We start from the raw sequence: 12,539 nt of genomic DNA, 5'->3' as shown, positions 1-12,539 counted from the left end.
TTTTAGTGTTTGTCAGTTGACAACCCAACCTGTCCAACAAGGCTTTGATGGACATGTGTGACATTATGGACGTTTACATGACTGTGAGCCAGCAGCCTTCACAAATTGTTGTCTTTGTATTGTAACACCTGTTCTGAAACTCTTACATCTTGCTCTTGAAGCAAACACGAAAACAGATGGAAACTAAACTGAAGTGAGCAGACATGCTTGGGGAAACTACCGAAACTGAATTCAAAACAAAAAGTCAGAATAGAAGAAAAACTGATCTGAAAATACGAAACTACATTAACTCAGTGAGTAATTCAGTTGAAGCCTGTATGTGCTGTTACAGGCCTGTATTAAATCATATCATTAGCTGCTTTAGTACATTTCTATGAAGTAGTATTATTATTTTTTAAACAGACACATAAGTTTAAATGAAACTTATCATAAAGGGTTATATTCAGCCTATGAATCCTGAATAGACTCAGAAAGTTGTGATATTTTTGAAGTGGTTATTCAATTTAGCTTAACAAGTGCATCGGGTAGTTTTAACTCCCAGGACACGATAATTGCTCTTTGTGACCTCTCTCACTTAGAGCTGGTGTTGGATTAAACACAGAAGTCTGCAGACTGAAATTAGAATCTACAGTGCAAAAGTCTTGATTACCACTTATCCTTTATATTTTGCTTCCAAGGTGCCAGATTTTGTTGTAGTTTTTAAAGCGGTCTGGAGTAGTAATTCTCCAGGCTGTCTGAAGGTCTTTCAAAGTTGTTGCTTTTAGACATTGGCTGCTTTTTCACTCGTTTTCAAACCAGTCTTTAAACCTGACTATTTTCAGTTGAATGAGTTTTGCATATCCAGTCTCTTACCACTGACCTATGAATCATATGTCAAGCATAAAAAAAGCACCTAACTCAAATGAACCATGTTGTGTCAGACAACAAAGAATTAGCTTTAGAACCTTTGTTAGCAGCCTGTCTCAAAAACACGATTTTTCCCCCATTTATTTAGTTGAATCTATGAAAAATCCCAAAGAAGACAGACATAAAATGGTATTAAAGTCATTAGCTGAAAACTTCAGCATGATGTGCAGTGTGTCTTTAAAAAAAGTCACTGGAAACTGAACAAGTGGGGGACAAAAGAAGTGGAAGTCCTAAAAACCTTAAAACAGTCTATACCAGATGAACAATGATTTAAAGTCCTTCAAATAACAGGAAGACATCCAAAAAATACCTGATGCAGAACTGAAAGATGCATTTAGCCCTTCAGATGATTCATCTAGCCCACATTTTCGGCTGCATTTCAGCCTGTGGTGTTGGGATTTTGTCAAATGAACACAGAAAAGTACCATCAGATTTTGATCTGCCATGGATCTGATTGGCAACAGCTTAATTTTTAATGCCTTAATTTTTCCAGCATGACAGTGATCCCAAACATCCAGAGAGGTCCTTCAAGAACTATTCCTGAAGACTACTTAAAGTATGAGAACACTTCCTCAGAGAGTTCAGGCAGTCTTTAAAAATAAAGGCAGTCATATGAAATATTGATTTTCAAGCTCACTAGAAACTCTGCTTTTGCTTTATATATTGTATGTTTGGATGTTTTTCAACAAATCACTGAATCTATTTCCCATTTTCCTAGTAAAATATAAAGAAAATGAGTGGCTGAAGACTTCTGCACAGCACTGAAAGGTAAAAGTGGTTTGTTCTGCCAACGTGCAGAAGCTTTGACAGTTAACTAAAGATGAAACTGCTGCTGGCTTTTACCAAATATAGAAGGTCTCTGATGTGGGTTTTAGGTGAGTGTCAAGTATGTAGATCACAGAGGTCAGGTCAAACCCAGGTCACCACCGGGGATGCCATGTTCCAGATTTTTCTGCACTGGGTCAGCATCACTTTGGAAAAAAAGAACAGTGCTGATCATCATGGTTGCAGTATGAGCAGGAAAAAAAAGATTAAATACATGCATGAGTAACAAGAGGGCGAGCTGTCAATTGTTTAAATGTTGTAAATGCACTAAATCAAAGCAGGGAACTTATAAGAAACTGGAAATCCAATATGTGTTCAGCATTTATTATTTAATTTTATTATGATTTTATTTAAGTCATTTGTAGTTTTAGGCTCTTGTTATGCACTCAGCTGTTAACAAAATGTGTGTCAGTCTTCTTAAAATACTGGGGTGATGGGGTGTGGAGCATTGGCGACCTGCAGAGTGAGAATCATTCCAAGGATGCCTGAACGCTGGGCAGAAAGACAAATCTGGTCAATGAGCACTTAGTCACACAGTCACTGTGCATGTGTTTGCACGAAAAATTTTAAATCATGACAACTTCATATAAACTGGCTTTTTGTCAAGAAACCAGTGAATCAAAGTTATAATTTCCAAAACAGCTGGATTTGTACATGCTCAAACAACAAATTCCAAATTCAGGCAACACTAAATCCATTGAGCTAGCTATAAATGTTACTGTATAGTATAAATGTTAATCATTCATCTCACTCAATCTCATTGTAGATATCGTGTCAGTGTAGCATTCAATGCTACAAGTCATTTATGATATGGTAAGCATATTAAACATGGTTTTATTGCATGCCGTTGAAATGAATAATGAATATCAAGGACACAGTCCTCGAAGGGTTTTGTTAATAGTTGCCAAATATGCAAAAACTGATCAGTTCGATTACAATGTTGAGTTTGTGTTATTAGAAGTTTGTAAATTACTGAAGCACATATATGATTGAGTTCAGTTTGAATGTAAGTAAACATTGCTCATTGATTTGACCACCTGTCTTCACAATATTATAATAAATCTTGTTCAGGGGTTGCCACTATCATCTGCCCCCCTCTCTCTCAACAACTCTCTCCAAGTCCTCCTTCACTCCATCATCTCTTTTTTCACCCACCATCAGGTCCATCTTCAACATCATTTGTCTAATTTCCTCTGCAGTTATTTTTTCTCTGCACAAATACGCATGTCAATTTAAAAAAGTTACATATAATTTCAAAACCATTTCCATCTAAAAAGTTATTTCACACTTTACTAAAAATTAAAAGGAAAAATAATCCTGGTTCATAGCGAGCATTTTCCCCAGGTAATTTGCAATAGCTACTCCAAGACTACTGCAAAAAAAACCCACAGAGACCAGCTGGGTTCACTGACAAGTAGATTGGTGCAAGAACACAGTGATTGAATTACAGGCGTTTACAAAGTGAGCATGAGTCCAGCGCCATAATCAGAGGTATTTCCAGGGTGCTTTACATGGGGACGTGGCAAAGGGAGGATCAAGAAGTGGTCAGCCCTGCTCTGAATCCCCACTGCTGTTGACGATGTCACTTTTTGCATATATGCTTCTGTGTGGGCCTCATCATAAGAAATGCTGAGCTAAATATATGGTGGACTTGGAGCTCATGAAAGGTTTACTCGATAGAGAAAAGTCTTCAGAACAACTGAGTGTATACACACCGTCAGAGCTATGAAAGCAGCACATATACACACTGACAGTGTATCAGCTAATGCATTACTAGTGCATTAGCATAATGAACAAATGAGATACAATTACAGCATAACACACTGCCTCATGGGGCCATTATCCTTGTGCTAATCGATATACTGTGTTTACACTCCACATTACTACCATAGCTCCATATTTTAGTGGTTTACACAGTTACTTTGCAAAAAATTTGCTAGTTCAGCTGCACGTTGTGTCAGGAAGAAAATGTAGAGTTAAAAAAAAAAATCAAAACATGAAGAGCTATCTGCCTGAGACTCCTTGTGACAAGGAAGCAGCTCAAATTAGCTTTCTATTACTAACCACCATATTCTTTTAGCAATCTTTTGCAAACAGGGATTGGGCTGCCAGGGCCTCCTTCAATGACAACCAATCAATCCAACCTCTACAGGCCTGTTCAGGGTGGTGGGCTGGCTTAGCTCTGTGGGCTTAGGCCTGAACAGCAGACGCTCACCCTTGAACCCCAGGACAGGTTAATTTTGTCCCTTGCTTTCCTCATTGACAAGGTTGCAGCACACCTCTCAGGGCAAGCAGAAGGTACAATCCACTAGACACCAGTCCAAGATGGAGACAGTCATACATTCACTTCACAAGGTTCTGCAGTAGTGATAAATTTGAGAACCTGACCGATGCAGATAGAGGGCGAAGAGCAAACTCCAACAAGGAAGCTTAAATAAAGAACCTTCTCACTGTGAAGTGACAACACAAACCTGCACCTGTGCTTGCTTAAGCCATGTTTTACAAAAATATACATTTCTAAAAAGATTACCTTCTTTCTGAGTGTTAAACAACTGAACTATGCAAAAATATTAACATTTAGAGACAGTTAAGGAAACTTCTTTCCTTTTACAGTTTTTTTCCTTATAGAACCTCCTGTACATACTTTTATTGTGACCTTTTTTTGTCTAATTGTAGTTAAATTGTAACTAACATTTGTTTATTTCTATCAATTACACTTTACAACTACAGCTTTAAAGTTTAAACCTCAGCCCAGGTTTAAACAGTTAGCGAAACAGTTATAAAAGAAAAAAAAAGTATTCCACATTTATAAACTGCAGATATCACAGCTGGAATCATGCGAGGGACAGATGTTTACACTTATAGTTGTCTTATTTTAAATACATCGTTAATTAGCGTTAGGACGCAACAGTGGCCACTTTTTTCCAAAGCTTGTTTTGTTGGTTTTCATGGTGACGCCTGTCCACGGAATGGTCTAGAAAACACGCTGGCGACAGGAAGCAATTTCAAAGTCGTGGTGACTGACTAGAAAAACTCGGCAGTTGGCGTCCGTGGACAGAACACGGGGCCGTGCATGTCTGGTGGGCTGTGAGGGGAAGGAGAGGCGTTATTCAATCAAACCTGAATAACTCAACGGTTCGCCTGCAGCCGCAGCGTGAACTGCAGAGCTTTTTGGGGCTTCTCCACTTCACGTTGTGCTTTGCAACGTGACCGCTGTTATCCAGTCCTCTGTTACGTCGACGGGGCGCTTGGCTCCGCCCTCACCAGTGTCCTGAAAGTGTGTCACTGGGTTAAAGTGGCTCGAGCAGCCCTGGCGGAGGGGCGTGGCTGACAAATGGGTCACATGGGCGAGCCCACTATTGAGAACATTTAGTTCTCTCCACGAACCCGCAGTCACAAACACGGCGAAATAAAGGGGGGGGGGGGGGAAGTTCCTCCCGATTCAGCTGCCTATACTCGACCTGCTCTTTCTCAGACGCGCCTTCATGACTCACCGAGTTGGACCTGCAGAATTTTTCCGAAATAGAAGCTCGATGTGAGCTCGTGCACCGTTTTTGACTATCAGAGTTCAGTACCATTCGTTGATCTGTGAAGTGGCAGAATAAATCCTGATAGACTGTGCGAGTTAGTCAGATATCTGTTGGACATTTTTTTTTTAAATTTTCTTAATTCATTGATCAGAGATGCCTGAGGACATTGGGACAGCCAAGCCTGGTAAGTTTGTTTTTCTTTAATAGTTAAAGTAATAGATATGCTGCTGCTGTGTTTTTTGATTAACGGTGTCAGCTGCTTTTAATATATTTATTACAAAAAAGTTTATTTATATGGGCTTTTGACGGTTGTGGATGGGCTTCCCATTAAAGGTATGCGTGACATTGACTTGTACTTGTGTGTACCTGTGTGTCATGCACTTATTTAGTGAATAATAAGGAATTTAAAGTGTTTTAAACAGCAGGAGGTGAATGAATGGCGTCCTAGCGAGTGGACAGTATTTTAACGCAATAATCAGACTTAACGTTTGAACACCATCGTGTTTTTTCTATAGACTTGTGTTACGTTAAGTTGTCGCAGGTTTTAAAGTGTGCTAATAGACGTATTTTCGCTGTATTACCGTGTTTTAAAACGAGGTTAGGAGTGCCACTGAGGCGCTGCGTCGTTTACATTTGACACAACAACAGTGTTCCACTTCCCCGAGCCCTCTCACATGGACAGCGTATCCTGGCCATGTGCCTCTGTGTACACGCTCCCAGGGAACACTGCTCTGATTGGTCGAGGGGCGTTCCCTTCTTGGGCGCACGCTTCGGCGGTGCTCTACTCCGATTGGTCGGGACGAAGCCCGTGACGTAGGGTGTTGCACAATCCACTCCGAATGCGGCTCTCCTGGCGCGAGGCTCTCTTGCTGGGTACACGTGAGCCGGGGAGAAACAGCAGCGAGCTGACCTAGATTTTTTTTCCTGTCTTCTTGGCGTTTCGCTTTCACAGAAATTCATGACAGGTCCACGTGTGGGAGGGCAGTGAAAGAGAGCAGTCATGGCTCGGGTTAGGTAATCGTCTGCCGCGGCCTCTGGCACTAAGGGGCTTTTTAAAGAAAGGGTTAATGAAGAAAAACAGTTTAGCTTTCACGCAGGTATTCCAGTAAACCCCGACTCTTCACACGTACACGTTATATTCGTGGAAATTTCCCAAGTATGTTTGGCAGGGGCGTTTCGAGGAGTTTATAGACGGGATGGCACTGGTGTGACCCAGAATGACTTAGCGCAGACGGTGCTGTGTGAGAAGTAGCACAACACACAAGTTTTTTTTAGTTGTTTTTTTTTTTGTAAACGTTTTGAATATCTGCCACCAGTCATACTCAGTACTACAACACACAGCTTCAAAGTATATTTATAAGGTACATGAAGTAAGAAGTAGAAGTTACACAGAATTATACAATATTGGCTCTTAACTAGCGACTAGTTTTATACTTTAAAACTTTTAAAGTTAGTGGCATAAAAAGGCCATGGGCTTCCAAACTGAAGGGTCTCTAGAGCTTTTACAGAAGACCCGCAGATGCAGTTTTCTCAGTAAACCGTGTTTTTGAACTTGATCTTACAAAGCATGTTTGGCATTTAACATCCGCATCACCCTACTTCCCATTCATTCACTTCAACAAACTGGCGTTTGCCCTGAGGGAATTAACAGGTTATTTGAAATTTGAAAGACTTTACTGAACACTTTAAGCAGACCTGTCTGTGGATCTGTTGGCATAAAAACTGCGGGGCTAAAACACGGGGCCAGCCCGCTGAGATTTTCTTGCTGAACATGTCATTACCTAACACACGGTGGATGTTTTCCCTTTGTGTTACTTGCCTCCTACACGTGTTGCCTTGCTCTGGTGCTTCACTGACCCATCTAGTCGTTAAGTCATTGGAGCACGCTCCCATGGCACAGAGACCCAGGCTTGTTATGTAACAGTGTTATCCAACCAGCAAGCATTGGAGGTGATAAAACAGGTCATCACAGTGTTGAATAAGCCAACCGGGAACAGCACATGCTAGACTGCTGTGCTGCCTGGGTGTGTCAGAGGCACCTGTTTCTACTGTAGATGTTTGTGTTATTGTTTTATTCCCGTTACCGTTTCTGTTTCACAATAAGAGTTGGCACGCTTGATGTTTTGTATGTCAGAAAGACAAATATCTGGATCTGCTGATATGGCTGCAATGCACCATAATTCTTGGTATCAGGTTTACATGGAAACGGGCTATCACAGGTCCACAGATAGCAGTGTTTACCTTGTGTGTTTGCACTGGTTCACTTTTGTGTTAGAATTAGGGTGGACCACCACCGCCCAAAGGCTATTCTGACAGGCAACGTAAGCAAAAGTTGTAGGTTACAGTGAAAATAATGCTGAAAGCAAAATCCACCTCAAATGCCGTATGAACATTTACATTAGCCAGTTTTTTTTTTATATGCATCTCTGCACAGGCCAGTGAAGAAAGCCATTGTATTGGAATGAATTTAAACAGCAGTACATTAAAGCCATTTTGCCTCGAGAATCCTAAGGATAATGTTGCTTCTTGTTGATTTTTCCAGGCCATATTTTGCCCATGTGTGTATTAGAACAACAGCAGTAAGTTGCGTCTGAATTTCTATGTTGAGAAAGACTAAATTCATGGTTTTCGGATGGAGCAAGTATATAAGTAAAGAGCCTTTCCCTGATTTTAAAGTGACCCTCTTGTCCTCTTTCTTTCTGTCTGCAGGAGGTGTAATTGCCTATATTTCCTCCGGGTCTGCCCCCAGCCCAGAGTCCTGCATGAGCAGCAGCTCCAGCAGCGGCTACCTGTCGATGTCACCAACTCCTTCCCGCCCCTCGCTGCCTAGCAGGGCCGTAGGCATGGTAGTGGATATTGCTCCACCAGCCAAGAACGGCAGCCCGCGGGGACACGGCGGTGAAAAGGCCGGCCGCTCATCTGCGTCTTCAAAGAGCAGCATCACAAGTAAGCACTAAAGCCTTCATTTTATGATCAGCACGCTTATTTATGTGTCACATGTGGTGAACCCCTGTTCATCTTTTTCTTTAAAGAAATCAACGGCATGGTGCTGCTCTGCAAAGTGTGCGGGGATGTGGCGTCAGGCTTCCACTACGGTGTCCACGCTTGCGAAGGATGCAAGGTGAGACGCATCCCTAGAAGGATTCATTTAAAATTAAATTCACATCCTCTTGTGCACATGGCTCATGCTCAACACTGGGGGATCTTGGGAAATTGTTTTTAGGGCTTCTTCAGGAGGAGCATCCAGCAGAACATCCAATATAAGAAGTGTCTAAAGATGGAGAACTGCACCATCATGAGGATAAACCGCAACCGCTGTCAACAGTGTCGCTTTAAGAAGTGCCTGGCTGTTGGGATGTCTAGAGATGGTGAGAGTTAAGATTTATTTACATTCAGAAAGCAAAAAACACCCTGTGATTTATGTTTACGCTAAAAGCTTAGTAAACTTAATGACTGGTTCTCTCTCAGCTGTTAGATTTGGCCGTATCCCAAAAAGAGAAAAACAGAGGATGCTGCTTGAGATGCAGAACGCCATGAACAACATGATGAGCAACAACAGCCAGTTGCACAGCATGCTCCAAGGACACCAGAGCCCCCTGCTGCCAATGGAGGCCATGACAAGTGACTCCAACTCCTTTCCATCCTCTTCCTCCTCTGCTTCCGATTCGCCATCGTGTTCCAATCCGTCCTCCCCGCAGTGCCCTCAGGACTCAGAGTCAGTGGTTTCTATGGACACCACCTCAAGCTCATCCTGCTCATCGGACAGCGGTGAGGACGAGGCACTTGTCACACTGAACAGGCAGCACCAAGATGCCTTAGCGTTCACCCAGCAGAGATCACCAATGCAAGGTCAGACCTCACCAGCCACAGTCTCCGTGGAGATGGGGTGTGAAAGACGATTGGAGGAGCAGCAGGATAGGTGGAACTGCTGGAACAACAGCGTGGCGGTGAGAGATTACCAGAACTGTCCTTACAGCAGCGGCCAACACGTCACCAACCCGGCCTACAGGGAGGAGAGGGGAGGTTGCCAGCAGCAGCTCAACAGCACCCCTAGCTGTGAACAGTCAGAAGACAGCCAAAGACAACAGACAGAGCTCCACACACAACCTGCCTCACATGGTTATAATGGACCAAACAGCTGTGTGAATAACAGGGCACACTTGGTGAGTGATTTCATTTCTCCCTCTTTGAAAATCTTCAGAGTCCAATGAAAAGAAAAGCTGGATTAATTTTCATCACACTGACATCTTTCTTGTTTGTTTTTCCAGCTGTGCCCGATGAACACCTCACCTTACGTGGACCCCAGCAAGCCCAGCCAGGAGGTTTGGGAGGAGTTCTCCATGAGCTTCACACCAGCCGTGCGAGAAGTGGTCGAGTTTGCCAAAGTGATCCCGGGCTTCCGCGACCTACCCGAGCACGATCAAGTCGGCCTGCTGAAGGCTGGAACCTTTGAGGTAAGAAGGCAAACAGACTGAACACAAACACTCGTGTTATTTTGTCCTCGCTTTGAAGTCAGACACTGCAGGCTCGTTAATACCAGGAATACAGGAGCCACAATACAGGTGCACACAGGCAAATATTTGTTCTGATAACAGTTGGGATAGAAATGAAAGAGGCTTATCGAATCTTCTGTTTCAACTGTGTACCAGTAAATTCTTGTCAGATTCTTCGAGGAGCTGAACCTCAGTTAATTTAAAGAAAAAATTGATACAGTGCAAAGTTGCAGATTCTTGGTCATATACCAACTACAGTATGCAGTGAAATGACCCTGCTCTTAAGTATGGTGCCAAAGGTTTAAAGTGGGATGAGACTATGAGGCATTTATTACATTATAAAGTGAGAAGTGCAGTTATTCGTATATTTCTGTTGGCTTGATCAAAGTCTTTGTCATGGTCTAAATAATTCCCGTCTTTGCTTCCAGGTGCTGATGGTTCGATTTGCCTCTCTGTTCAACATCGCCGAGCGGACGGTGACCTTCCTGAGTGGCAAACGCTACAGCCTTGACACACTACGCTCATTGGGTGCCGGCGAGCTCCTCAACTCCATGTGCGAGTTCAGCGAGAAGTTGGCGGCGCTGCGGCTCAGTGCAGACGAAATGAGCCTCTTCACCGCTGTGGTGCTTGTCTCAGCTGGTGAGTAACATACACCATACATATATGGACAACAGTTTAACAGCACAACTAGCAGTATTATCACAACGGAAGGAGTTCTCCAGTAATAATGCCCTCTCTCTCTTTGTCGTCTTTGTTCCGGCTCAGACCGCTCAGGGATCCAGGACCTAATATCAGTGGAGGCTCTGCAGGACAAACTTATCCGAGCACTGAGGAACCTGGTGATGCAGAACCACGGCGACCAGTCGGCCACCACATTCACCAAGCTGCTGCTCAAACTTCCTGAACTGCGCTCGCTCAACAACATGCACTCAGAGGAACTACTCTCGTTCAAAGTGCACCCTTAAAAAGCTTCCTGAGCGGGTACTCGTGTAACTTCCACTTCCTCCACACACACCTTCACCTGGACCTGCCTCTTACCGTGCCCTCTCAGCCCCCCCCTTTCCCTGCAAACTGACCAACCCAGTTGTGTGTTTGTTTCTAGAATGTATGAAACTGTTTTGTTTTTTTATTCTATTTTTGTGGAAAAGAGAACAATTAAAAATGTACTGTATTTATAGACGACGTAGCTTACGCTTGTTGCACACAAACACACGCAAGTGCTCGTGTGTCAGAGGTTTATAGTTTTGCAGTTCGATGCAGTTTTCTATTTTTAAAAGCACGAAGAGTATTTAACTGGCTTAATGAGAATATAGAATAGAAACGAATTAGTCCATGATATTGATTATTTTTTAACACGTTTCCTCCAAAAGCCATTTAATTCCAAAGTGTATTCTCTAATGAGCGGGTGAATGTGAGAGATTTTATATATATATCTATATGACATATACTGTACCTTACACACATTTTGACTGCTACATGTTTGTTGAAGAAAACAAGCTATCAGAAAAATATTGAAAATTGTGTGAAGATTGCTGCTAATGCATGGCTGTATTAATGCAAAACTACTATTATCCCCCCCCCCAAAAGCATCTGTTCAGTTAATTGACTCGCTAAATCTACAGTTATATGCTTTGTGTTTAAATTTGGTTGTCATACTCATGTCCATGCCAACTGCTGGTTCACCTTCCAGTGATTTCTGGGCAAAGTCAATAAGGCTATTTGAAGCAAAAACACTACATTTGCACTTTTGGGAGAGAGGAATTTTTTTTTTTTTTTTTTTTTTAAATATATGTATGCTTTCAGCACACAAATGTTTTTGCCTTTTTCCACCAAACTGTTTTCAGCCCAGCACTCAATTTGAATTTGTTTTTGTCAGCCATTTTGTTAAAATGTTTCTTCTACTGGCAGCACTGCCACCTGTAAATAAATATAAATATCTGAGGAATATAGAATATAAATATGATATAGTATAAATAAAAACAATGGAAGAATAATTTGTGTGTGGTTTTTTTTTTTGTTGTTTTTTTTCTTTTTAAAAAAAAAAGGTTTTATACTGTACATGTCCAGAAATTTTGGGGATGTAATGGTTGTTATCTACCACTAGATGGAGCAATGTGCACATGGTGTCTCTATTTAAACATGGAAACATCACTCTTGAAAAACAAAATGTTATTTATCCTAAAAGGAACTGCTGCCAAAGTGCCTCAGGTAGGAACGGAGACAGTAATTAAGCAATGAAATATTGTAGACTTCACCCCTGACTGAAAAAGTCTGGCCTGAAGGGCAGCTTCAGAACTCAAGCACTAGATTCATAAAGGTAAGGGTCCATAAAGTAGCAGAGAATGTTGCAAAGAAAAAAATAACATTGTAATTTTTTAATTAAACCCCACATCGACTCATAACTTAAACTTCACATTAGAGCCACAAGGGGGCGAACCACTACATCAAGACGACATAGGACCTTAGAGATGCCCTTTAATTGATCTACAGTCCACTGAATCCTCATCAAAAATGGAGTCTATGGAAGTGTGGCTGTCAAGAACCCATGTTTTAAGAGGCAGTTTTTCATGATTTTGTTGGATAACACACAGTGAAGATTAGACAGGAAAGCATGGAGTCAGGGATAACACACAGCAAAGGGCCTTGGGTCAGACTCAAATCCAGGCTGGTACATCGCCTGATCAACCTAGTGAGATAAACTGGCACCCAAGAATCCATTCTTAAAGAAGGAAAAGACAGTGGAGGCTCTGTCATGGCCTGGGCTTCATTTCAGCCTGTGGCTTCT

The 12,539-nt window shown here is 42.1% G+C and overlaps 1 protein-coding gene across 2 annotated transcripts; it reads left to right on the top strand.

Moving 5' to 3' along the window:
- Positions 1-5,121: 5,121 nt before the first annotated feature.
- nr1d2a (nuclear receptor subfamily 1, group D, member 2a) lies at positions 5,122-11,519 on the top strand. Of its 2 annotated transcripts, XM_085366679.1 has the most exons (8): positions 5,122-5,445; positions 7,971-8,207; positions 8,294-8,382; positions 8,485-8,629; positions 8,730-9,424; positions 9,530-9,715; positions 10,183-10,393; positions 10,520-11,519. In XM_085366679.1, the coding sequence occupies exons 1-8, from the start codon at positions 5,415-5,417 to the stop codon at positions 10,717-10,719; spliced, it is 1,794 nt and encodes a 597-aa protein (XP_085222805.1). In that variant the 5' UTR covers positions 5,122-5,414; the 3' UTR covers positions 10,720-11,519. The 2 variants fall into 2 exon arrangements, with proteins under 2 accessions (XP_085222805.1, XP_085222804.1); XM_085366678.1 differs by having other exon boundaries at positions 5,122-8,207.
- Positions 11,520-12,539: the final 1,020 nt, after the last annotated feature.

The sequence above is a fragment of the Diplotaxodon limnothrissa genome, linkage group LG11 (genome assembly GCF_057381915.1).
Source record: "Diplotaxodon limnothrissa isolate DT_005_m linkage group LG11, D_limnothrissa_male_GT1.1, whole genome shotgun sequence".
Classification (NCBI taxonomy): Eukaryota; Metazoa; Chordata; class Actinopteri; order Cichliformes; family Cichlidae; genus Diplotaxodon; species Diplotaxodon limnothrissa.
Note: the sequence above shows the minus strand (reverse complement) of the source record. Positions and strands in the feature narration are given on the sequence as shown.

What these genes read in the sequence shown, in the direction of transcription:
- nr1d2a (XM_085366678.1), top strand. Translation starts at nt 7,862, where the DNA reads ATGTTGAGAAAGACTAAATTCATGGTTTTCGGATGGAGCAAGTATATA. An exon ending in TGAATAACAGGGCACACTTG is followed by an intron (nt 9,425 to 9,529) that starts GTGAGTGATTTC and finishes TTGTTTTTCCAG; the next exon opens with CTGTGCCCGATGAACACCTC. An exon ending in TGAAGGCTGGAACCTTTGAG is followed by an intron (nt 9,716 to 10,182) that starts GTAAGAAGGCAA and finishes CTTTGCTTCCAG; the next exon opens with GTGCTGATGGTTCGATTTGC.